Here is a 26514-nt window from a genome sequence, read left to right as displayed (position 1 = left end):
AGTTTAACAGAACTGCTGCCATTCTTACGCTTACGCGAAAAGACTCAGGATGACGTAAAATCGGGGTAAAACACATAAAGTGCACGTCTCGTGAATATAAAGAAACGCAAACTTATTATGCAGTAGTTTAACATTTGACATTTGTTTCCATTCAGGTTTTGAATGTGTTTTCAGTGCACGGTAAATAATACGGGAAATAAAACGCCATAATACACAAATCTTATTTTTTTGTTGCTTAATTCTTTATGTTTTTTGCGGATTATTCTGTATATTTATTTCCTTTCAAACGGTCCTACTCTTCCCTAAGCAAACTTACGATCCAATAAAACCCAAATAAAAAATATAATCAAATAAAAAGCTAATATAATAAAATCTAAAAAAAAAAAAAAAGAATTTATCATTTGAAAGGGACTGACATCTGAAAACCGATTGTACTGAATGTTAGAATCGTTTTCTCGAAAAGTTTTTAATTAATTAAGCGACTGTATAAATGTAAATATTTTATTTTACAAATCCGAGCTTGAGTGCAGTTCGTCATTAAAGTCAAACACGACGCGCCGCGGTGACGCTTCATGTACACGTCGCTCAGCGAAGATGGCGGACAAGTGTCATCCTCGGTGTCCGGTCCCGTTGTAAGGATTTATAGGCCAAATCATTTCATATCGGGTTTTGGTTTCTCTACGTTAGAAAAGGAGGTGACGTATTTCACTGTTGTTTTGATCTTGTTTTCGGGTGGCTTTTTCCTCTGAATGTTATATTTCGCAACTTATGGTCTCATTCGAGCTAGCGTGTTATCTCTAGCTGGCTAGCAGTCGTGGCTAACTAGCTCTAACTAGCCTAGCCACTCAGCACCAGGTTGTAGCTGTGATGTCCCAAAAAGTTAGCTAGAGTCTCGTAGTACGGCGGTTTTGTCCGGTTTGTTGCTACGTGTGCGACCTTATCTGACATAAACGTCAACGTTGTTGTATTTTGCTGCTTGCTAGCTGGATTACGTTCACCCAGCCCGGCTTGCTGGTTTCTGGGCTTTGGTGGTTGTAGCTGTTCATTCCTCTGCCAGCTGTGCTAGCTAGTTAAGCTACATAGTTTCCTGCTGTCTGTATTTCTGCTTTACACAGTCACATGATAATCTGTCGTGTGCTTTCATATACCCAGGTCAAGGCTACTCACCGCTTGTGTACGATTATTTTAATTTAGCTGGCTAGCTGTATTGGCTTTATTTTATGGATTGCCAGCAAGCGTTGCCAGTGCTAGTATTAATGTTGAGGACATCTGAATATTCAAACTAATTTAGTTCCTCGTTCCTCTATAAGCAGTGTGTTGATGGCACACGGTAAAAGGAATTTGACTTCTGTGTCGGTGCAACAGCACTTGTAAGCTTAGCAGGCTCGCTAGGTACCCAGTTAGCGGGCTGGCTAGCTTTAAAGAGACTGGCTAGGACGTGACCTCAGAGGTTTGAACGCCGCAAGAAGCAAGCATCCAGTGAGAGGTGTACATGTGTCCGCTACATGGCTGTCACTTTAGTCTGATTAATGTATCTCGCAGCCGTTATGTCGTCGTATTTGTCCCAGACCTTTCCAACGAGCCCTAGTTGCCTATTCACGACTTTACTCTTTATACAACTTTGTTTACATGCATCCCCGATCGGTTCTATCAAGTTTCCAAACAAGAATAGACAAGTCGCATCGATTAGGGTTAACGTACCGGCACTCTAGGCAAGCATGACCCAATGTCTGTATATAGTTTTTAGTTTATAGTTTTGTTTCTGTTGTAGAGTAGTAAACCTGTCAGCGGCCTTGTGGACTATAAGATCAATGTTGTTCACATTACCGGGCACGGAGTTCATCTATGAGAGCCGGCCTGCAGTCCACGTTAACAAAAACGGGTTCTTAGAAAAGTCTAAAGGTTTCACAGTTCTCTGTAATTTAGAATGGGGGTTTCTCTTTCGACATTCATGTCTCCGTGTAATCACGTTCATGTTGTAACGTTAATTTCTTCTTATACTGCTCGTCAAAAAGTTTATGATTGTTAGCCTGTAGTATGAATATTGCGTACTGTGGTGTGCGACTTCTAATGGAGGCAGTGTTTTCTGAATAGGTCAGTAATCTTCTTTGGAATTTCAGCACCTTGTCTTATATCACCCCTGTGCAACTATGAAAACGAATATATTAAATAAAATCCAGTAAGTTTTCGGTGTTTGGGCAATTTAGTGTGTTGGCTTTTGTGCCAGAGTAAGTAACATCATCTAATGGTCAGTGGTGGAAAAATGCTAGAAGTGCTAAATTGATATTGTACATTTAATTCAATTCACAACCCCAAAATTTGATAGATAAACCAAATATTCAGTTTGAGAGGCCTCTTTGTGAGCTGTATCATATTGTATTTGAATGCAGAAAAATAAAGTGATATAAACATGGATAACACAGTAATATAAACATAGATAAATGCCTTCCATGTTCTAAAGATAACAGTTATGCTTTGTGGATCAGTAGTCTGAGATGCGTGATGAATACTGGCCTTCACACGATGAAGTATGCAAGTGGTGTATCTCTGGATTTAGTCAGTGTGCTTCCTACTTGGCTTTTGAGACCAAGAGTGGGAGTGGTGGTGTGTTTGCAGAAGAATACTGGTTGTATTTGAATATCTGTGCATGTTTGCTTGCCGTGTGTGTGTGTGTGTGTGTGTGTGTGTGTGTGGATGGCCTTAAAAGTGGCGTTTGAATGGCTGTGTGTTTTGGTTAGGTCTAGTGTTACTCAAGTGTTCTTCACATTGTGTAACAGCTATTTATTTAAAAGTAGACATGCCCATAACCTGTGCTAGCCTAATATGTGTGGCTATTTACCATTTCAGGAGGCATCCCTAATGGTTAAACATTAATTAATACTCTTACTTAATCCTTAAATCCAAAAGGCTAGCTGTTTGTAAGACATTTCGGTTTCACTGTCCATCTATGCCTGACCGGTATCCTTTTGTTTTCTTGGATGCATTTTTAACCAGAGGTGATGAAGCTGCCAGTTGGTCTCTGTAGAAAACTTGAAAGAGCGGTTACTCAGTAACAAAAAAAAAAAAAGACTCATTTGTAACGTGTGGTGTAGTATCCTAACAGAAAGCATTATAAAGCATTTTAACATACTCCCAACAAACTAATAAACCAAAAAAAAAAAAAAAACAATAACAGGGTTACTAATATATTAATACTAATATCAGTGATGTTTAGATGATGAAATTGAATGTTACTTTTGCCAGCAACCTGTTGAAACGTTTTACAGTTCCATAGCAAGTGTATTGATGATTTCAGCATTGGGCAATATGTAGTGTCCTGATGAATACATGTTGCCTGCAGCTGGCCCTGTTGCCTCTCCAACATCACTCATCAGAAACATGCAACAATCGAGCACAGAATGTCATTAACCTGCAGGGCACATGCAGTTCATTTACTGTTGGTATGTTCAAATGTGTTTCTGGCATATTGTCAGAACCTGCCTGGATGGCCACATTTCCCATTTTCTTTTAAGTACAGTTACCTAGTAGAATATTGGGCCTTTAGTTTAAACTTTAAGATTTTAGTAATTCTTAAATTCCTTCTAATGTTTTTCAGAAACATTCCATAAGTCGAAAAAATAAAGGCGAAATGTACAGATGTGTTTTGTAAATCTGCTGTTATGGATAATGTTTTGTATCCTTTAGGCCTCTGAGAGCAAAATCAGTAGGCTACAGATTAAAGTTTAATGTGGCCTAATGTGCACAAGCGACATGTCTGGATGAGGGCCACACCTGCAGTTTCTCTCACGTTTGTCCTTTTATTTATGGTATTTACAACCAGCAGGCTGGTGCTACTGCTACTTCAGTCAGTCTATTAAGTTACCTTTAGGCTCAACTTCCTGTACCTACCTTTATCCAGGTATGAGTAATTCACAGTTGATTACCCAAAACATGATGCTCAGATGCTAGATCTCATGTTTCATGCCCTCACCGAGAGTGATGGGAGCACTGAAGGCGAAATCAGAGGTTGGTAATGACGCTGATAAAATGGCGAAATCTATTGTCAGCAACAAAACGAACATGACTTTTAAATTTCTATTTATTTATTTATTTATTTATTTATTTTTAGCTACTACATGTGTATTCACTTTATTGAATTGTTACATGATGACTGTGCTTGACTATCTCATTGCATGTAAATTTGCTACATATGAAGAAAAACATGCAGTTCTAACATTTTTTTGAAGGTTGTGTTTGTCGGTAAGTTCTGTATTTTCATTCCTTCATGAATTTTTAAGCCAGGTAAGCAAACAAAATGAATGTTGGAGACGTAATTTTCTCCAATATGCTTTAAGGCACGTTTCTGTTTTTCTTGAAACATTGGTATGCCATTAGTCTGTGAAGTCTTGTTGTCTATTTATCAGAAGTATATTTCTCATATTTCATTTATATCATCCAATTGTGTGTGTGACTTAAATACAATACTTAATTTCCTGACATTAAACAGAGCACTTAGTTCATATGAGGTGCGCCATCTTGCATATAAAAGCTGGGTAAACACTCCCTAGGTCTCCCTAGGCAATACCTTTAGAACGCTGCCATGTTGGAGTTAGCGCTGTAATCTTGTACAGGCTCAGGACAGAAACATGTGGTCCCTTTGGGGTATAGGGACAGACAGCGAATCTCTCTCTCTCTCTCTCTCTCTCTCTCTCTCTCTCTCTCTCTCTCTCTCTCTCTCTCTCTCTCTCTCTCTCTCTCTCTCTCTAAATAAAACAGCAGAGCTTGCTGTAAGGTGTCGCACTCAAGTGATGCAGGACGACAACCCTGTAGTGTGTTAAACCAGGAAAAACGCTGCAGCACTGTGGCTCTGTTAAGTCCTAGTGTAATTGTCAACAAAATTAATTGCCAAAAAAACCCTTTACTCCAAAACGTTTAAAATGCTGCAAGACGCTACTATAAACTCAACCTGTCAGTGTGTTTTTTGTTTTGTTTTTTTTTGTCCACAGGGACGTTGTCATCGCACCCTCAGTGACTTGAGTTCTGGAGGCCTGGTTAAGTGAGCGGAGATGCAGCCCCCTCCTCGTCCAGCTCCCCCAGGAGCATGTGGTCCACCCCCGACCTCTGGAGGACCTAATGCGTATAGGAGGACCCGACCTCACAAGCACGGCGCAGTAGCTACAGCACCATCACCTGCTCCGCCCTCGCAGCCAATGACTGACCCCTTTGCCTTTGGGAGGCAAGCTCCTCCTCTGCTGCCATTGGGTAGCCAGGCTCCGCCTACAAACAGTAGTTCTCTTCCTATGCAAGCTCCTTCCCTGGCAGGTTTTCTCCAGACTGCTCCTCCTCAAGGCCCACCGTTTGGAGCCCAAGCAGCAGCAGCAGCAGCAGTTTGTCCCCCACCTGCTGTCTTCACCCCTCATCCTGGTCCCTCAGGGCAGCCACCAGCTCCTAACCCACCTCCTGCCGAGCCTGGCTATTTCAGCTCCCAAGAGCCAATGCCCTACATCGCGCAGTTGCCTAACCCCGTCCCTTCTTTCAGCTCCAGCCAATTGCAGCCCCTTTCTGCGGCCTCGACGCCACCAGTTCAAAGCACCCCTCTGTTTCAGCCCACATCCCCTACTCCTCCTCATTTGGTTCCTGATCGCGGGAGCCGTCCTCCTTCTGTTCAGAACTACTTTCAGCCAACGAGCGATACACCTCAGCCATTCCATGCCACCCTCCAATCACAGGCCCCACCTCCTGGGCCCTTGCCCCATCACGCGCCACCCCAGACGCACGCCCACAGTCGTGCTCACGCAGCCATGCTAAATACGAGCGGGCCGCCTGTTTCCCAGCAACAGAACTCCCTTTTTTCAACACAGAATTACTTCAGCCAGACAGGTGGAGCCTCAGATCCGTGGTTCAGTCACGGTCCCCAGGACCCATCTCAAGATGCGTGTCCTGTCCCTTGTAATGTTACCCCCGGTGACCCTGGAACAGTGTCTATGTTTTTCCAGGGCAACGACGTAGAGAATAAAGAAACCCTTTCTGGGGAGGGCCGTCTAAATGGAGTATCGCATCCTCCTCACACAGGGGTCGCGACGGAGGCTCCTTATTTGAATGACAGTGGGAATATCAGAGCCAGCACAGGTCCATGTGACACTGTGGAGAATCTGGAATGTGTTCCCAACCAGGAAGTGCTGCCCAGTGAGCCACCACCTAGCCACGCCTATGAGGCGGGGCCCAACTTGGAGATGCCTGACTCTGCTCTTCGCCCTCCAAGTGTCTCTTCTAGCTACAGCAACGTCAGCCACAGCAGTGGCCCCACCCTCCACAGTAGCAGTCACCAAGCTCGGCGGCATCAGGGCATTATCGGGACGTTTATCCAACAAGAAAGCCCCCGCCCGCCTGATCCAGCTGCCTCGCACCCCTCCACGACTGGATACTTTGAACAGATAGATTCTGCACCTGCCCTGGAGCTGAGTCCCATCTTTCCTACCCCGAGCCCCCCCAAGCCAGTAGGTGTGTTCCAGCCAAGTGCTAATTCCTCCTTTGAGCCGGTGCGGTCGCACGGTGTTGGGGTCCGGCCTGCTGAAGTTGACCAAGCTAGAATGGTGATGGAGAAGATCGGCGCCGACGGGTTACCCGGCAATCTGGAGCAACCTCCGGACAACATGGAGACAATCTGCTTCCCAGGAGGGCAGGATCGCAGGCCTTCGTCTCGTGCCCAGGGGTCCCGACGACCCTGCGATAGCCCTGCCACAACCCTCTGGGCTCAGAGTGATCCCACCAGTCTCGGCGCTAACATTCTCTTAGCGCCTGCAGCGCCCCCTCTGGCCGCTACCTTTGCTCCAGCACGCCGGGCCAGCGCGGAGGTCATCCAGCCGCCGGAGGATGGCCCCCTGGATCTACACCCGCCCAGGGTACATGCGCAGCCTCACTCGGAAAACCTCGAGAACCCGCCGGACTCCCTTCCTCAGGCAAGTCTGGGCTACGCATCCCTGCTGGTGGCCACGCCCCCTGTAGAGGCTTTAAACCAGCCCGTCTTAATCGCGCCACCTTCGTCCAATTACAGTGTGATTTCTCCTCAAAGCCCTGTCCACACAGCCAATCAGACGAGTCCCACGAAGACCACCTCCCCTGTTCGGCCATTGGCTCAAACCCCAGTGGCTAATCAGCTGCCACAGAGTTCCTTGAGCAATCAGCCGCTGCCTCTTTTCTCACAGACGCCAGTGAGCTTTCCCCCGCCTTCCTGTCAGAGTCCGTTGAATCTGGCAGTGGAGGCCAAAGACGCTTTGCCTGCTGTCAAATCTGCCCACCCTCCTCTTTTCAGGGCCCAGTCACTGAAAGGTGATGGTCAAGCGGTCCCGCCTCCCAATCCACAAATCCCGTCTTCTGATTCTGCCACCAATCAAAATCCACCCTCAAATTACGAGCTACTTGATTTTTCTATGCACCAACCACAGATCCCAAATCTGCCCGCTCTGCCGCCTGGCCCTGTGAATAACACGCCTGGCTTTTACCTGCAGGTCACCAAAGACTCTCAGCAGGGTGGGCGGGCCGACACCGAGCCTCTGCTTCAGCCCCAAAACGCGAACGCCCCCAGGCCGCCTAGTAGTCAAGTTACCAGTGAGCCCCCTGTCCCCCTCCACCCTGCCCATCCAGCTGCCGTGCAGCGTCTGCCTCCATCACAGACCCCACCCACCTCCAAGCCTGCCCAACCCCCTGAATCTGCACCATCCCCGGCTGCCGGCTATTCTCCCAAACCTGGAAATCCCGCTGCCCCACATGATCCCCAGAGACCTCCTTCTGTCACTGGGGGCTACGCCCCACCTCCCATGCCTTCGGGGCCTGGGTATGGTGCTTACTATCCGGAGTATCAAGATGGAAGACATCCCTACCCCCCTCAGTACCCGGTCATGGACCCAAGGGCTCAGAACTACTACCAGGTATCCTGAGTTTCAGTTTCAGATGTTGACGTAAGAGTGAAGCAATTGTAATTTTAGTGAAGGTGATTTTAAAGCCTTTTTGCTGATGAGAAATATGAAATAAGATCAGTTTTATAACTTTTTTTCCTTTTTCATCAAAGTAAACTGCTTGATTAAAAAAAACATAATATAAAAACACATTTTTTTTAGATGGTATATTTTTTATCACAATATGGATTTTTATTTATCTACTGTTAGACTTTCATGTTCAAAATGTAATTTTTTGAAACGTTTCAGATTAAGTGGTTCTTTTTATATTTGAGACTTATCACACATTCTCTCCTCGTCTGTCTCTTCCCTCCTTGTCTTGGGTTCCGGCTGCAGGAAGATCCGTACCGGAGAGCGGATCCCCGCTACAGCCGGTACGACGGACCAAATCCCGGTTACCGGGACACGGAGCGACAGCCCGAGAGGCCGAGTTCTAGAACCAGTCAGTACTCCGACCGACCCAGCTCCAGGTGAGGGGTGAAAGAACAGCGGTCAACCGTGCCTCCACGTGGCTTTCTGTGAGACGTTGGTGTAGATGCTGGTCTCTTTGGCCCAGTCCCCCCCCAAAAATACCAAAACAAAACTCTGTCTGCCTGACCTTACTCTTGCCCTGAGTTTTTGAGGAAAAAGCTTCCCTCTCTTTCTGTCTCTCCCCAGACAGGGTTACAGTGAGGATTACACCAGGCCTAGCCGCAGTGCCTATGAAGAGTACTATGCAAACTACTACAAGAAACAGTACGAGCAGTATGCAGGTAAACGCTGGACTGTACCTGCCCTTTTGCGGCCTATTCTCAAACAGTCTAGGAGTTTGCGCCAGAAATGAAAATATGTAAAGTTTAAAATGTAAATTGTTCATAATTTATTGCACTGGAAGAGTTTCATTCAGTGTGCAGCCTGGAAATCTTGCGCTGCTTGTTTTTTAATTTGTTCGTGTGTGTGTGTGTGTGTGTGTGTGTAGATCAGAGCAGGTGGTATGACCCCAGCGCTGTATATGACCCCCGTTATAGAGCCTACTACGACCAGGCCTACGGCTGGTACAACTATAACCACGAGGCCTACCGAACCGCCGACCCTTATTATGGCCAGCAGTATCCCAGCAGGTACTCTCCTGCCCTAAAGGACCCAGTATTTGTTTTCTTTGTCTAGATTGATAGGCTGGGGTTTTTGTGCAGTATAAAAACTAATACAGGAAGAATATGGAACAGGATCATGGTGCAGGATTTGTTGAATCGGCCCGGCCCGGCCACACGACCAAAAGATATCCGTACGAATGAAGGTTATGCGAAAAAACTCAAGCTCCTCGTGCGTGGCAGTGGTTGCCTCATGCATGTATAGAACCAAAAGTTTGTTTGCGTATACAGCACTCCCAACCTGACTGTGCTGCTGTTCTCAGTCGCCTCTTTTCTGTGGGAATCGCCTCCAGGCGGGAGGGCTACGACGACCCGTGGCGATACTATCCGGGCTACGACTCCAGGTTCGATGATGATTACCGCGCGCGCGACCCGTACGCAGACGACTTCGACCGGCGGTCCGTCCACAGCGAGCAGTCCGCCCGCAGCGTCCACTCCGCCCACAGCCGGCGAAGCAGCTTTAGCTCACGCTCGCAACAGGTGGGTGGAGGTGGGGGTTGGTGTGGATGAGAGTCTGAGGGAGTGTGCACAGCTCTGGGGAAAAATGAAGATACCGCTCCAACATACCTGATCCAGTGATAACCTGAACCAAATCTTATTTAACAAGCAACGTGAGGGGCTGGAGGAGAGGAGGCCGAGATGCATGAAAACTGGGATTGAAAACCTGGATTGTTTCTCCAAATATTGATTTCTGAACTCTTCTACAAATGGTTAAAAATTAAAAAAAAAATGAATATGAACTTGTTTTCTTTGTATGTCTGAAAACGCTGCATCTTTTGTCATTGCTGTCATTTTCAGCAAATAATTATTTTTATTTTGGAATTTGGGAGAAATGTTGTAAATAATTAATGGAATAAAACAAAATTGTTCAATTTATTCAAACAAGTATCACTATAAATAGTAAAACCAGTAAAACTGATATTTTTGCAGTGGTCTTAATTTTTTACAGAGGGGTGTGTGGTGTGTGTGTGTGGTGTGTGTGTGTGTGTGTGTGGTGTGTGTGTGTGGTGTGTGTGTGTGGTGTGTGTGTGTGGTGTGTGTGTGTGGTGTGTGGTGTGTGTGTGTGTGGTGTGTGTGTTGTGTGTGTGTGTGTGTGTACGTACGGTTTTCTGTGTTGGGAACTTTTGCGATTATGATTTATTGCTGTCTCTTGTGTTTGTGTGTATGCTTGTCTGTGTATACATCGGTCAACCTGTGTGTGTAATCTCTCTTTGTAGAGTCAGGTCTACAGGAGTCAGCCAGATCTGGTTGCTGCGGGTTACGATTCCACGGTGCCTGTGGACTATTCTTATGGCCAGTATCCTGACCAGTCTAACACTCATAACTACAGCCAGTACAATGCCACGGACACCACCTGGACTGCCCCAGAACAACGTAACTATCTCTCTTACACACACAAATAGCTACTTCTGTATTTTAATCTACTTTAGTCATCTCTAGTAACAAATGTATGTTGCCAGAATGAAATAAAAAAGCAGTAGCTGCGGTCAGGTTTCCTGTGTTTGTTGAGAAACTGAGACGGTAGTTCTCAGTCCAGTAGTGGGCACACTCCCAGCAGGGCGGTCAGCACCGTGGACATGCGCACACGTGCAGGGCGGTCAGCACTCTGGTCATGCGCACACACGCAGTGGTGTTGCTTGCTTAAGAAATGGCACCTTTTATTCAAACCATGTTGAGATGCAGAGGATGCTCAAACCACTGGGCAGCAGGACCGTCGTCCGGCGGGCGAGGTTTTCCGCCTCGCAGCAGTAAACGAGTCCGTCCGCTTCGCTGGCTGCTCCAGGCTTAGAGAGGTCCAGTGACGCTGCAAACGTAGAACTCCGTCCTCCGTCTGTCAGCCCGGACCTCCTACTGTTCATACACCTGAAGTGAAAATGGCCAGCGTAAACGATTACCATCGGTTTGTTCTCTCGCCTTTCAAATCAGACCAGCGTGAGCCCTTACTGCTGCCATTACATCATTTATGGGTGGGTGTGGAAAATTTTGAGAGATATTGATGTTAATAATATAGGTAGATTTGTATTAATATTGATAGATCTTTATTAATATTGTGATTGTTTCTTGGTCGTGGTAGTTTACGGCTCCTGGTCCAATGCCTGCTTGGCACCATTCACACTTATTTGAGCACAGAAGCGAAAGAATCGTGCAATGCTGAAACATTTCTACCTTGTTCTGGACGAGAAGCTTCGATCCACAGTAGATCTTTTTGGATGTCTCGAGGCCGAGAATGTCTGGGTGTGGCTCATGTCTTCATCTATCGTGTGATTGGCAGACAGTCGACTCTCATAGTTTAGCATACTTAGTGAGTTGTCCCGTTCCTAGTAAGGATTCTTTCTTGACTGTCGCCATGGTTCGTTTTAGGCCCCATCAAGTCAATCTCCCGTAATCCTGCAAGATAGTGATGATTTACGATGGCCTGTTCAGCACTGTAAGATGTTTTGAAAGCTTAGACCGGTTTGTGTTCATCTGCATTCTGCCCATTGACGAGATGGATGTCGTGACTACTTGGTACAAAAAAATAAAATAAAAATACCTTAAATTTGGCCAGCAAATTAACTTTTAGTGCTTACGTTTGGTCAGATTACTGCAAACATAAGAGTTTTGGCGTTGAGTAATCTGGTTGATGCAGTAAGGTCTTGAACTCAGCCAAACCACCTAAAGCCCCCCATCACGTGCACAGAACTGACTTGTCTTTTGTTTGTGCTTCAATTTAGTATTCAGATTTTAAAAAATTAGTATAATACCAAACAAGATGATGGCATATTCTTATTAGTCTGTGTTGCTGTCCCAGTACTCACGTGTCTGTGTGTGTGTCTGTGTGTGTGTTTTTCTCGCTCTCTCAGCCCCTCCGAGACCGGTGACCCCGGAGAAGTACTCCGTTCCTCACTGTTGCGCCCGCTTCGGCCCGGCGGGTCAGCTGATCCTGGTGCAGCCCAACCTGCCTTCGGCCGGCCAGCCGGCCCTCGTGGAGCTTCACAGCCTGGAGGTAACCCGTCACGTGGCCTCTGCGCCCCCTCTGATTGGTCAGCCACAGAGGAAGCTTGTGACGTGCACAACTTGAGTGCATTTTTGATTGGTTGGACTTGGAGGAGCTGAATTTAGTACCCTGCTGCTGCTCTTTGTGACTTAGCTATCCCTTTCTTCTTTGTGTTGCTTTTTGACTCAGTGAGTTAGCGTGATGCTTTTGAAAACGAGTTGGCTCAAGAGAGTGCTGAATTCTCTTGGTCAGTTACGATTAGCTTTGTTGCCGTTGGATACGCGCGTGCCCGTCCTTAAACGTGCGTGTGAGCGTGCTCGTCTCTGCTGCGATGTCATTCCAGGTAATAATGCAGGATTCTCCAGAGCAGTCTGACCTGCGAGCGTTCCCAGGACCGCTTGTCAAGTAAGGCTGATCTTTTGACCTCTGGACCTACTACAGTCCCTTGCTCTTCTGGCACATGTATAAACACCTGAATGCACATGCTTCTGTCTTTAGTCATCTTTACGTGTGTGTGTGTGTGTGTGTGTGTGTGTGTGTGTGTGTGTGTGTGTGTGTGTGTGTGTGTGTGTGTGTGTGTGTGTGTGTGTGTGTGTGTGTGTGTGTGTGTGTGTGTGTGTGTGTGTGTGTGTGTGTGTTCTCAGGGAGGAGACCCACAAGGTGGATGTTATAAAGTTTGCGCAGAACAAAGCCCAGGAGTGCATGCGCAACGACGGCCTCATAGACAAGGACTCTGCCTGCCTTATCTGGGAGTTCATAATGCTGCTCTGTCGTCAGAATGGGGTGTGTACGCTTGTTTGCGCGCGTGTGTAAACATGTCTGTGTGCACACTGACCATATTCAGTTTTCACACTCTTCATTTGTTCCAACTATGTTTAATTAAATACTCTATTTGTAGTAAGTGAGTGTTATAATTGTGTGAATGTTACTGGAGTGTGTGTGTGTGTGTGTGTGTGTCTCTCGCTTAGACGGTAGTTGGGACAGACCTCGCTGACCTGCTGCTGAAGGAGCATCGCTCTGTGTGGTTGCCTGGGAAGTCGCCCAACGAGGCAAACCTAATCGATTTCACCAATGAGGCGCTGGAGCGTCCGGAGGAGGAGGAGTCGGGGCCGCTCTCCCTCCTGTCAGACACTGTCATGAGTGTACCCGAGAACGTCGGCAAGGAAACGGAGCGCTTTAGAGAACTTCTGCTGTTTGGGCGAAAAAAGGCAGGAAAAAATACAAACACCCATATATAAACACTCAGTAGATTTCAACAAATATGTATTAAGTGTGTCTGTGTGTGTGGTTTAGGATGCTCTGGAGTCTGCTATGAAGAATGGACTTTGGGGACATGCCCTTCTTCTGGCCAGTAAGATGGACAGCAGGACACATGCAAGAGTCATGACCAGGTAACCCACACACATTCACACTAACAAACACACATGTGTCTAAACTTCTTTATTAAGAAAAGTGAGCCCTCCTCACATCTAGGACTCCCTGCAGTGTCGTCATATGCTGTAACTGCTACCGCTTTGACCTGCCTGCCTCCTGAACTAGTGCCAGTCACGTATTGGCACTGGTACTTGACTTGTAATCGCAAGGTTGCTGGTTCAAGCCCCACCACTGCCAAGATGCCACTCTTGGGGCCCCTGAGCAAGACGCTTAATCCGCAATTACTCAAGTTGTACTCAGTCATACTTGTAAGTTGTTTTGGATAAAGGTGTCAGCTAAATGCCATAAATGTAATGCCCCGTTATGTTAGCTGGGTCAGGCAGGATTACGCATGTGCGACAGTTGATGAAGAGGACGTCGGATCTGAGACCGATTCTGGTCAGTGGGCAGCTGGTGTCTGAGGCATGTCTGTCTTCTGCGGTTGCCTGCTTGGCTAAACTCAGGGATTTTCTCTTTCCTCATCTGTCATTGTATTGATACAAGGTGAATGTGTGTGTGTGTGTGTGTGTGTGTGTGTGTGTGTGTGTGTGTGTGTGTGTGTGTGTGTGTGTGTGTGTGTGTGTGTGTGTGTGTGTGTGTGTGTGTGTGTGTGTGTGTGTGTGTGTGTGTGTGTGTGTGTTATAGGTTTGCCAACAGTCTGCCCATCAACGACCCCCTGCAGACAGTCTACCAGCTTATGTCCGGGAGGATGCCTGCTGCAGCTACGGTAAGAGAGTGTGTGTGTGAGAGAGTGAGTCAGATGCTAAGAATGCATCTTTTAATCTTTAAAAATATCTCTCTCTCTCTTTGGCAGTGTTGTGGGGATGATAAGTGGGGAGACTGGCGCCCTCATCTGGCCATGGTGCTCTCTAACCTCACTCACATCCTAGATCTGGACACGCGCACCATCTCAACGATGGGGGACACGCTGGGTAATTTATATACACACACACACACGCGCGCGCGCACGCGCACACACACACGTAGGATTCACACACAATTTTTTGGATTATGAACACAGTATGTTTTATTTTACAACGCTGTTATGATGCACTGTGTGTGTGTGTGTGTGTGTGTGTGTTACAGCCTCCAAAGGTCTGATGGATGCGGCTCATTTCTGTTACCTGATGGCTCAGGTGGGTTTTGGCGTCTTTACTAAGAAAAGCACCAAGATGGTCCTCATTGGCTCCAACCACAGGTACCCGCGCGCGCGCACACACACACACACTCAAAAGTTCAAGCATATATACAGAATGAATGATGGCTCAGTTTTCTCTTTCTCTGTTCACCCAGTCTGCCGTTTGTGAAGTTCTGCACTACAGAAGCCATCCAGAGGACGGAGGCCTACGAGTACGCTCAGTCCCTGGGCTCCCCCCCCCTCTCCCTGCACAACTTCCAGGTCCGTCGCACTCACAAACACTCTGCACTTCCCGAAGCTCCATATGGCACACGACCTCACCCCAGTTTCCAGCTTCTGGATCATGGGACAGGCTCACTGATCTGTTAACTGACAGACTCTAAATAGTCCTCCCAAGGGGCGGGGATCGTGGCGGCCTCGCCGACGTTTTCCACGTGTGGTAGATTCTGGTGTGTGTATGGTGCGGGGGCAGTGGTAGCTCAGTGGTTAAGGTACTTGACTTGTAACCGGAAGGTTGCTGGTTGAAGTCTCACCACTGCCAAGTTGCCACGGTTTGACCCCTGAGCAAGGCCCTCAACTGCTCAAGTTGTACTCAGTCATAATTGTAAGTCACTTTGGATAAAAGCATCAGCTAAACGCCGTAAATGTTTAAAAGCCATAAATTTTGCCCCTTGCAGGTGTTTAAGTTCATCTATGCTTGTTGGCTGGCGGAGGCAGGTCTCTGTGCTCAAGCCTTCCATTACTGTGAGGTCATATCCCACGCACTGCTGACCTTACCTGACTACCACTCACCTGTGTTTATTGGTCAGCTGATACAGGTACTCAAATGGCATGCACACACACACACACACACACACACACACACACACACACACACACACACACACACAGACGCATACCAGCAATGCCGGTATCGCTTGAGCAAAATTCACATGACAATTCTGACTTCTCTAATTCCTGTAAGATCACAATTGCAGTTGTTCAGTCTCTCTCTTTGTAGTTGATGACCAATACCATACCCTCTCTCTCTCAGATGTCTGCGCGATTGAGATTTTTTGATCCCCAGTTGAAGGAGAAGCCAGAGCAGGAGCTCTTCCAAGAGCCTGATTGGCTACTGCAGCTCCGACAGCTCAACAACAAGATCAAGGTTTGTGTGCGTGGGGCCATGGTACAGGTTATGAAGAGAAGTGTGTGTTTGTGTGTGTGCGTTTCTTGTGCGTGTACATTCTAACTCGTTTCCGTCTCTCAGGACGGCGTGATAGCGTTGCGTACGAATCACAGTCCTCTCCAGCCATCCGTTTCCCCCACACCGAGCTCCGAGGACCAGCGTAACCCACATGACCCTTCAGCTATGACCTCTGACCCCAACAACCCCCTCATGACCTCCCTCATGCCGCAGGCGGGCCCACCCACACCAGGGGTGCAGCTCATGCCACCAGGTGGGTGTAGTTGCTTGCATTTCTACACCCGGTGAAAGCCTGGCAATGTTTCTCTGGCGGGCGCAGCAAACCGACGGGTTAATGGCTCTCAGAATTTAAATGTGAATATCGTGGGTTGGTGTTGGGTGTTTTTTTTTTTTTATGCGGAACGAGAAGGCGAAAAAAAAAAGACTTAATATCTTGGTCTTTTTGTGTTCGAGCTTCATCGCCGTGGAAATATTCACGGAGCAGATTTCTGTGGCAGTCTCTTCCTATCCACGTAGTGAGTTAATAATGCGTGTGCTCCTGCCTCTTCCAGCTCCAGCTGTCATTTTACGAGATGGGGTGGGCCTGCTGCCCCAGGGCCCTCCTCCCAACGCAGAGGCTGTTCCGTTTTACCCAGCATCCCCTCTTCCCCCGGCCCAGCCCGGCTTCCTCCCGCAGTACCAGCCTGAGCACACGGAGCCTTACGGGCCCGTGCCAACGCAGCACGCCGCCCATTCGCCTTCCAGCATGCCCCCAAAGCTCCCCCTCTACCCACCCATGGAAATGCCCCCCCAGGTGGCCGGGGTGGACTCCACACCTGCGCCGGCCTCGCCTCTGCAGCTTCCTCAGCCATCCCCGCCCTCACGCGGCGCCCCTCCGCCGATGGACTTCTACGACAGCATGGCCCATATTGTAAGAACGAGCGGAAAGCAGAACTTGGCTTTCCCGTCTTGTTTTTCATGTGTGCAGAGCTGGAATACTGGGAGTTGTAGTTCTTTTAACTGTTGTTGGTCACTGATTTTGTGTTCAGAGTTCAGGAAGACGGTCCAGAAGCACTTCTCAGTCTTCTGCACACCTGGTAAAAAATAAAATCTCTCTTAAAAATGTTTTAAAACTAATTTATTTATTTTTTTACACACTCTCACGCGCTCACTCTCTCTCGCGCTCTCTCGCACACTCACACACACACACACACACACAGACTCTTTTTCTATTCAAACTCTTGTTCTTTTCTATGCATCTTTAACGGAGGCGCTTTGGATCGGAGCGTCGGCTAAATGCTGACTGTGTCTGTGTCGCTTCCTCAGGCGGCAGGACGTCGCTCTCGGACTGTGTCGGAATCCTCCACCCATTCGGCAGGCCGGGAGCGCAGCAACTCTATGGCCAATCAGAGCTCTCCTCCGCCACCGCCCATTCCAGAAGCACCGCCTCAGGAAGTGCCCAAGAAAACTAAGAGTGATTCTCCCAAAAAGGTAGTCACACATTCATGCAACCAAATTCAGAGTTGACATCATTCTGGAATTGCAAGCATTCAGTACCTAAAAGCTACACAGGTGTTTTCTCATGACATGACGAAAACCAGACAAAAATGTCTCTTTTTGCCTTATTAAAAACTATACAGTTTAGTTGTCTAAGGTGTGAAAAATGCATCTCTCTCTCTCTCTCTCTCTCTCTCTCTCTCTCTCTCTCTCTCTCTCTCTCTCTCTCTCTCTCTCTCTCTCTCTCTCTCTCTCTCTCTCTCTCTCTCTCTCTCTCTCTCTCTCTCTCTCTCTCTCTCTCTCAGGGAGGGGGTGGAGGCTTTCTGAGTTGGTTTCTGAAGGGAAAGAATGAAGCCCATCTTCCAGATGACAAGAATAAATCTGTACGTCTCCTACTAGTCTAGCACTTCCGTCTCCTTCTCAGGACGTCATTTTTAACGCCGTGAAGCGCTGAATAAAATGACCTGTTGTTTTCCAGATTGTTTGGGATGAACAGAAGCAGAGATGGGTGAATCTGGATGAACCAGAGGAAGAGGTGGGCACAGTCTGACCGTCTCTGGGTGGGCGTGAACGAGTATTTCACCTTCATTTACACTGAGCTAACTTGCCCACTTAAAACTGTCCGTATGCCTTTCTAACAGAATAAGCCACCTCCCCCTCCCCCTACAATGTTTCCAAAACTTCCGACGGGCGCTCCGGCTCTGGGGGTGGGTCCAGGAATGACCGGGCCACCGGGCAGACCAGGGGCGGGACCATCTGTTAATATGTTCTCCAGGAAGGCAGGTGAGTTGCTCATCCTTCAGGGGTGTGTGGGTGGGTTTGTGGGTGTGTGTGAGAGCGAAGCTTTTGGCCTGTTTTTGCGTAGATTTCCATTTTTGCCCACTACGTTAGGGATGCAACACTGAACCCTGTCTGGGAGGCATGTGTCTGTGCTGCCTGCTGGAGACCGTAGCAACTGTTCCTAACCTATCCAGGGCCACTTTGTAACAGCCACCTAACGGGGTTCAGCAACAGCCAAGATTTGAAACGGTCGCTCATCACTAACTAGGGTTACGAGGAAATGTGCAGGCCTTAGCTAAACAAATAACGTGCGTGTTTGTGTGCGCTTCAGGCACTAAGTCTCGCTACGTGGATGTGCTGAATCCAGGACGTGGAGATTGTAAACCAGCTCCTGCGGTTGCTCCTCCTGCTGACCTGTTCGCTCCCCTTGCCCCCATGACCTTACCAGCCAACCTCTTCGTTCCCACCGCAGGTATAGGGTTCTCTCTCTCTCTCTCTCTCTCCCCCTCTCTCTCTCTCCCCCTCTCTCTCATTTGTGTATTGTTATACTATCTCAGCTCCAGAGGACCAGCATCCAATTGAAGGAAATGTTCCAGATAGCAGTGGAGACAATGCACAGCACACACAGCCCACAGCTACTGTTCCACAGGTACGTACACACACACACACACACACACACACACACACACACACACACACACACACACACACACACACACTTGCTGTTCACTTTATAATGATTGTGTGTGTGCACTTTGTTTTTGGTTCCTTCAGATGTTCAATCCGACCCTTTTGCCACCAGGCCCAGAGGGAACGCAGTCAGGGGAGGTAAGGTCATTCTTTGACCTTTGACCCATGACCCCTTATAGACGTTAAAGTCAAATCATCCTTTCATGCTGTCTTCACTCTCATGAGCACACACACTTGCACATGATGAGCTTAAATATTAACATACACATACCTCACATACATCACGGAGCAGTTATGCAGATTTTCACACATATTGTCATATTGTTCCACATTTGCACAAATTTTATAAATACACACCACAAAATGCACAAAAACATTTCACACACCACATCTGTGATACAACTGAAGGTCCTCCTTTGTGCCTACTGTCCAACTCTCCAACTGGAACAGTTATGTTTTTTTTATTGAGGCCTATGACACTGCTCGCGTGCGTGCGTACGTGCCCGAGGAAATGCATGCACGTGACCTCTGCACGCACGCTGATTAGCCACCGAAGTGGGTAGTTGTCATGGAGACATCTGATTCCTGTGTGATGCGTTTGTGTCATGAATGACAGGCTGGATCTGCATGGGATTAATTTTGGTTTGTGGTTTTTTTTGTTTTTTTTTCTTTGTTTTTTTTTTTTGTGATGTTTTCCTGCTGTTCTAGCTATCACGTTCTAGCTCAATGAGTTCTTTATCACGAGAAGTGAGTCAGCATTTAAACCAGGTACTTACAGCTGGGTTTCATTACATGTATATGTGAACACACACACACACACACACACACGTGCTCGTGCACACGCAACACACACACACACACACACACACACACACACACACACACACACACACTCTCTCTCACATGCGCGCACACAGCAGCGCTGACGACAGAGGCCCACTCTCCTGCTCTGCCTTCTCATCAAGCATGCGCACCCTAGCCACGCCTCCTCTGCATGCTAATGAGCTCCCTCGTTTGTTGTCAGTGATGAGCATAGTAGACCTAGATAGCCTTTCCAGCTGTTGGTGCTGCAATTGAAGCCACTTCTTTGGCAGTGGATTTGAAGGGCAAAAATGTCAATCTGATTTTCCAAAAAATGAACAATGCAATATTTGGGTCATTTTGTTTGCAGACTCATTTAATTGCGCGTGAGTTTATTGCTGAGTGGTCCCCGTCAGCTATCTAGATGTACTATCCATGTATGTGGTGGCTCTGTGCTCTGTGTGTTCATGCCTGTTGGTTGCCGAGTGTCGCTGTGGTAACGGTGTCTGTGTTCTTATAGGTCCCCCCGCAGCCGACAACCCAAGGAGCTCCGCCCCCAGGGGGCGTGACTTTCTATAACCCGTCACAGTTTGCACAGGTAAAAGTTGTGGCAATTTGGTAGGAGTGGTACATAAATATGTATACATATAAATCTACAAGTATATAAATAAGATCACGATTCATAGTTGTGGTCGCGTCTTTGAACATTGTTGGTGTGTTGACCCGGAGTTGGTGACATTACTCTCCTTACAAGTTACAAATCTTCCTTCTGGCCGTTGCACTCTCTCTCTCTCACGTGCTCGCTTGCTCTCAGCCTGTTTCTGCAGCTCGATCCCGTCCTGGGAGGATCGGCCACAGAGAGTACCCCAAAATGAAATAACACCCAGCCGCTGTGTGCCAGCTCACGCCAGGCTGAGTTTCTGTCCCAGACTCCGAGCTGGCGAGTGTGCCACCGCCTTACCTCCCAGCCTTCGTAACTGTAACTGTCTTCGTCGTCGTCATGATCGTCATCGTTGCCACCACCACCTGTCAGCATTGTTATTGTCCAGATTTGTTCCGTGTATTTTTACTGATAGAGTATATAGTCTCTCTCTCTCTCTCTCTCTCTGTCTCTCTCTCTCTCTCTCTCTCTCTCGAATGCTTTTCTCTGATTTGGAACCTTGTGACATTTAAGTGCAATAATGTTTAGATTCGCTTTGCTAGACCTCTCTGCCTAATAGTAACTGCATTTCAGCCCTGTTGGTTTGTATGAACTAGTGTGGGGGGGGTGAGGGGTGGTGGGAGGAACCCAGTGTGAGCATCTGGCCTGTTGTTGTCGTGGGAACGCGACATGAGGTTATGCTCATTGAAATGTTCTCGCTATTTATTGCAGCTTCCTGATGGAACAAGTCCTTTTTAAAATCACCACACCCCCACAGTCTGTATATCAGAATAAATATTTATGAGCTGTAGTCAGAGAAATGTACCCCACCCTCACTCTCCTTTACCTGATTCAACCTGCAATTTTCACAATTAGTTGCATTTTATTACATTCATGATTTATATTAAAAATCCATGAATCACTCACACGTTTCTGCTTACTTGTCATTTATCAGTTTTTTCCAAGAACATTGATCATCTGTTTCCTCTGTAATCAAAATATACATTTCTGATTGCTAATGGGTTTATTTTTCCTCTCCCTCGATTTCACTTACCATGAGCAGCCACGTCTTGTTACGCTGGCAACGGTTGTTATTTTTTTAATATTTTATTTTGTGTGGGGCAGTGAGGTGTTCCAAAGGAACACTCTCTCCTGAAGGAAGCCTGGACTTCTCCATTGTGTTTAGAATTGACTGTAAAAATTACCCCCCCCAAAAAAACCAAGTGATGAAAATAAAGATATTTTTGAGCTCTTTAACACTTTGGATTGTGTGTGGATTGTATTTTTTCTTTGAGCTTTAATACCATGAGTGTTACAGCAGAACGATCCGTTAATTACTCATCCTAAATCCTACGTTATTGCCCAACTACATGGTTTATAATAACAGCACACTACTGTACTTTATTATAAACAAATATCCGTATAGTCCTAAGCGATCTACTTATTTAACGGAATGTAACTAGATTTCTAATCTTAATAGCATGTCTCCTAAAAATCTGTCTTAAAACAGTGATGGCTTAGAACAGATCCCTTGCAAGGTCTAGTATGACCTAAATATGATGGATCTACATTAAATACGTGTCTGAACTGGAGACGTATATTAGCATTAATGTTCATGCTTTTAGACAGAAAGGACCAGAAAGACAGTGACACAGTCCCTTCTGAAGCGGTACTATCCGTGGCAGTGCCGCCCTTTCAAGTCTTCCCTTGCGATCTTCGGTCCACAGTTCTCCGCTGTGTTTGGATGAGAGACGCAAGTCACTGAGCAGTTGTATAACCTTTACTGGGTCTCCGGTTGCGTTTGACTCAACGCGTGTGCGCCGTCCTGTGGACAAGAACAGAAAAACAAAAACATAAGTACGTGTACGCAAACAGGATAACATTTACAGACAAAGTTCATCTTATAGTACACCCGTCTCTTACGTAATTTGGAGGAAAGTAAAATATTACATTAAATATAAAATTGGACTTTTGTGAATTAAGAGAACACGCACTCAAGTAACACTGATTTGTTCCAGCAATTTTAATTGCAGTAGTGTAATTTACATTTTTCAAAACAAAAGTGACAATACAACCTGTGCTTTAACTGTCAAAGGGAATCATCCATGAAAAACAATGATATATATAAAATGATACATATACATGATACATATATTAAAGCTTTGTTTAATGCCATGAGAAACAACTGTATAAAATAATCGTAAAGTAATCCAGGAAATGAATTGTTCTCCTTGACACTGAGTGATGCTGGCCAGTGGCAAATGGCTATGACTAATTTTAAAAGAAAACAGGGTTAAACAAAAAATGGAACAGGAAAAGCCTACATATAATCCGTCTAAAGTGCCCCTAGGTTCTTCGAACACAGCGCTGCGATAGCATCAGTGATGGCGGCATATCATATGGCGGATGATACAGTTTTAACTAGAATCTGTGTGTGTGTGTGTGTATGTGTGTGTGTGTGTGTGTGTGTACCAGCGCATTCTTTGCTCGATGCACTGCGACCTCCAGCATGGTCCGATCACACAGAATCTGCTGTAGAGTTCTGGAGTCCATTTCTAACAGCATCCCTACCCATACACACAATCGCCATACATTTTCAATCCATACGCAAAAACACAAACTATGTTACAAACATTACAGAAAACCCCCTACTACAAACAAACAAGAATACCTCACTAAGCCACATGCAGTTCACCACCACACATAAAAGAACAGCTCACCTGTGATGTCAGCACAATTAGTCGGCTCCATGTCTTGTACGAGGACAAACAGCCTCTCTCCCATTGCCTCCAAATCCTCTTTGTCAAAGCTGTCACTCATGTCTGTTTCCTCCTGGCCTCGCCTACTGCTAGACAATAGTGAAAGTACACTCACTCACAAAAGCAACCATTATTTCAACCAAATGTTCCCCCCCTGCTTAGAAACAGGCAGCTCTAGCAGGTGTCTCTTCCAAGGTGTGACTGCCAGACACCAGGCCAGATGCCCATTAATTATCTAATGACTTTTACCAAATTAGCTACCAAATGGCTTTTCATGTAATTTCACCGTCGCAGACAAATTTCCTAAGTTTAACTGTATACACACAGCTGTATAGAGTTGTAGCATGCGCCTGTCCTCATGGTCAGTTGCTGCAAGGTGGTAGGATAGCTGTCTCAACCATGCTTTAATCTTGGCTCATGTAAATACTGATATGGACATTGTTGACAACCAAAAGGTGAGCTCTTTCCAGCACCAAACAGGAAGCAGGAAAGTGGGTACCGGAACATCTCCAGCAGGTAGATGAGACGTGAGACATGGAGGAGACTCTGGGGAGGGTAGATGAAACATGAGACCTGGAGGAGAGTCTGGGGAGGGTAGATGAGACATGAGACCTGGAGGAGAGTCTGGGGAGGGTAGATGAGACATGAGACCTGGAGGAGACTCTGGGGAGGGTAGATGAGACATGAGACCTGGAGGAGAGTCTGAGGAGGGTAGATGAGACATGAGACCTGGAGGAGAGTCTGGGGAGGGTAGATGAGACATGAGACCTGGAGGAGAGTCTGGGGAGGGTAGATGAGACATGAGACCTGGAGGAGAGTCTGGGGAGGGTAGATGAGACATGGGGAGACCTCAGAATCCTTGGCCGTGGCACACATTACAAGGGAGCTGTGGCCAAAAGCTGCTTCTGTTTCTGCTCCATTGTTCAGCATTTTCTCTTTTTATACATTTGCAACAGGAGCATGATGGGAATCTATCTACAGTCTTGTAAATCTGTCCCTACAAGATCCACAGTCTCTCCAAAATCATCATCTGTGATTAAGAACTCTGTGGCTAATGACATATTGTCTTCAGATGTGAGGGACTGTCAGAGTTTAGTCTTTTCAGTGTCTTCTAGTGAATGGTTAGAATTAGGAGAGGCACCCTGCAATGTCCCATACACCACTGAGCATACATCACACAGCACTACTGGGATTTAAACCTGACCCGCAATAAGACTTACCTTTGCACTACTAAGAAGCCTTTTGGCAGTGTGTACTTCAGTAATATTTATACTGTATGGATAGTTACACTGTAATAATTTGATCTCACACACACACACACACACACACACACTCACACTCACACACACGCTCACACACACACACACACGCACACACACTCACACGCACACGCACTCACACGCACACGCACACACACGCTCACACTCACTCACACACACACACTCACACACACTCACTCACACACACGCACACACACACACGCACACACACACACGCTCACACACACACGCTCACACACACACACTCACACACACACACTCACTCACTCACACTCACTCACTCACACACTCACACACACACTCACACTCACTCACTCACTCACACACACACACACACACACACACACACACACACACACACACACACTCACACTCACACACACACTCACACTCACACACACTCACACACACACTCACACTCACACACACACACACACACACACACACACACACACACACACACACACACACACACACTCACACACACACACTCACTCACTCCTGTAAAGTTTCCAGGGCCATTTTGACCCTCTCCTCCAGCAGGGCGGGGTCCGACAGCAGGTGACGCACCGACTCCCTTTTCTGTTCCAATAGCATGCCTGCCAAGCGTCCAAAGCAACGTTAGAGGTACCGGTTCATTTTCAAAGTGATTTAAAAGACGTGCAATCAGACTTTAGCCAATGATCTGCAAGTTCATAAGGTGGATGGATTGGTAGACATGTGGATTAATAAGTCATATGGCTGGATAGACTGGATGACCTGTTATTTTCTGAGTGTGCCCCGTGTTGTAGAGGTCGATGAGGTCATACAGCTGTTCTCCCAGAGAGTCCAAGGACACAGAGTCCGCATCGTCAGTTTCTGATGCCAGTTTACTGATGGGTCAAGATATCAGACAAACACAACATAGTCTTCACATTAACCTCGTTCCCTGTGTGTACACAGGGTGTATACACATGTCTTATGCATTGTACTCTTCTAAATGGCTTCAAGAGATTTTTTTTTGTGTGCGAGAACAAGAGAATCTTGTTGTGAGATGAGTGAGTGTGTGTTACATGTTAGGCTGGGAGTCTGTTGACTGGTGTGTGATACTTGTTGTCAGGTTGCAAAGTTATGAATCTGTGTGTCTGTGTGCACGTGTTACGTGTGTGTGTGTGTGTGTGTGTGTGTGTTACCTGCTGTTAGATTTTAGGACTGTGTTATGTTGTCAAATTTCAAGGGAATGTGTGTGTGTGAGTGTGTGTGTCTGTGTGTGTTACCTGTTGTCAGGCTGCAGGGCTGCTAGTGCTCTGTCCAGTGCTTTAGTTAGGAGAGCCTCATCCTGCAGCATCTGATCAATCACACTTCCTGGCAACTCCAGCAGCATGCCTAAAACCAGTCACAGCATCCAGCACTAAAGTCAGCCAATCAGAACTCAACCCGTTACAGCATCCAGCACTAAAGTCAGCCAATCAGAACTCAACCCGTTACAGCATCCAGCACTAAAGTCAGCCAATCAGAACTCAACCAGTCACAGCATCCAGCACTAAAGTCAGCCAATCAGAACTCAACCCGTTACAGCATCATACAGAAATCATAATACTTTAAAAACAAGTTTCCATAAAGGTTTATTGTTTATATAAGTAGCTACATTTCGTCAACACCCTCATGAAATGCCCATGCTAATCCATGACATATCATCTTATTAAATCATAGGCAGACGAACTGTGCTGTATTCATAAATACAATCGCAACCATCAATCCTTTATTGTTTCATACAGTCTTTATACATTCTTCATTCTTCGACCAACACTGAACAACATTAGTGCGAGGAAGCTTCACCTGTTAATTTTGGAGTCATGTCCGAGTGTTTGGGATAAATCAGATCATACAATTTCTCCCCGAGGGACTCAAGATCCTTTTCAGTGTCCATCACTAAAATGCGTGTGTGATCAGCTCAGAGCAGATCATACTAACACTACCCCATACTGTGGGTACCAGGGGAGCTTGCTGGCATCGCCACAGACTGAAGCTAAATCTCTACAACTAACACCTTGTGTTGCAAGGTGACACCCCGTTATTAGTTTCAACATAAACTCCGCAACACCAAACCACTGCAATCTACTTTAATAGATAATCATTAAAGCAGATAAATAGCCCGTTAGCTAGCTATTGATCAAGGTTTACTTCGTTATGATGAAAATTCGGCGCTCGAAAATGACGCGTACAACTTTGTGGTCGAACCCATTTACAAAATGGCTTAACAACGCCATGTCCATCCGCATACATAGGTCCTTCTTAAAAATAGATTTTGATATTTTTTTACAGCCTTTA

The 26514-nt window shown here is 46.5% G+C and overlaps 2 protein-coding genes across 5 annotated transcripts; one reads left to right on the top strand and one right to left on the bottom strand.

Annotated features, from left to right (window-relative positions):
• Window positions 1-588: 588 nt before the first annotated feature.
• On the top strand, window positions 589-21422 carry sec16a (SEC16 homolog A, endoplasmic reticulum export factor). Of its 3 annotated transcripts, none has more exons than XM_027017709.2 (31): window positions 589-632; window positions 4986-7907; window positions 8271-8404; window positions 8592-8686; window positions 8893-9034; window positions 9358-9544; window positions 10282-10438; window positions 11908-12050; window positions 12385-12446; window positions 12686-12824; window positions 13010-13249; window positions 13335-13432; window positions 14100-14181; window positions 14269-14386; window positions 14541-14652; window positions 14748-14853; window positions 15270-15410; window positions 15626-15739; window positions 15842-16031; window positions 16330-16688; window positions 16807-16854; window positions 17084-17248; window positions 17560-17637; window positions 17733-17789; window positions 17896-18037; window positions 18366-18506; window positions 18592-18683; window positions 18809-18862; window positions 19433-19492; window positions 20046-20123; window positions 20340-21422. In XM_027017709.2, the coding sequence occupies exons 2-31, from the start codon at window positions 5046-5048 to the stop codon at window positions 20403-20405; spliced, it is 6462 nt and encodes a 2153-aa protein (XP_026873510.2). In that variant the 5' UTR covers window positions 589-632; window positions 4986-5045; the 3' UTR covers window positions 20406-21422. The 3 variants fall into 3 exon arrangements, with proteins under 3 accessions (XP_026873510.2, XP_026873509.2, XP_026873511.2); XM_027017708.2 differs by having other exon boundaries at window positions 591-695; XM_027017710.2 differs by lacking the exon at window positions 19433-19492 and having other exon boundaries at window positions 591-695.
• LOC113582132 (polyadenylate-binding protein 5) lies at window positions 20600-26409 on the bottom strand. Of its 2 annotated transcripts, none has more exons than XM_035521229.1 (7): window positions 26023-26409; window positions 25461-25569; window positions 24964-25076; window positions 24704-24803; window positions 22886-23013; window positions 22638-22732; window positions 20600-21990 (listed from the first exon to the last, which is right to left on the bottom strand). In XM_035521229.1, the coding sequence occupies exons 1-7, from the start codon at window positions 26111-26113 to the stop codon at window positions 21946-21948; spliced, it is 681 nt and encodes a 226-aa protein (XP_035377122.1). In that variant the 5' UTR covers window positions 26114-26409; the 3' UTR covers window positions 20600-21945. The 2 variants fall into 2 exon arrangements, with proteins under 2 accessions (XP_035377122.1, XP_035377123.1); XM_035521230.1 differs by having other exon boundaries at window positions 22886-23010.
• Window positions 26410-26514: the final 105 nt, after the last annotated feature.

Source organism: Electrophorus electricus, chromosome 22, assembly GCF_013358815.1.
Source record: "Electrophorus electricus isolate fEleEle1 chromosome 22, fEleEle1.pri, whole genome shotgun sequence".
Taxonomy (NCBI): domain Eukaryota; kingdom Metazoa; phylum Chordata; class Actinopteri; order Gymnotiformes; family Gymnotidae; genus Electrophorus; species Electrophorus electricus.
Note: the sequence above shows the minus strand (reverse complement) of the source record. Positions and strands in the feature narration are given on the sequence as shown.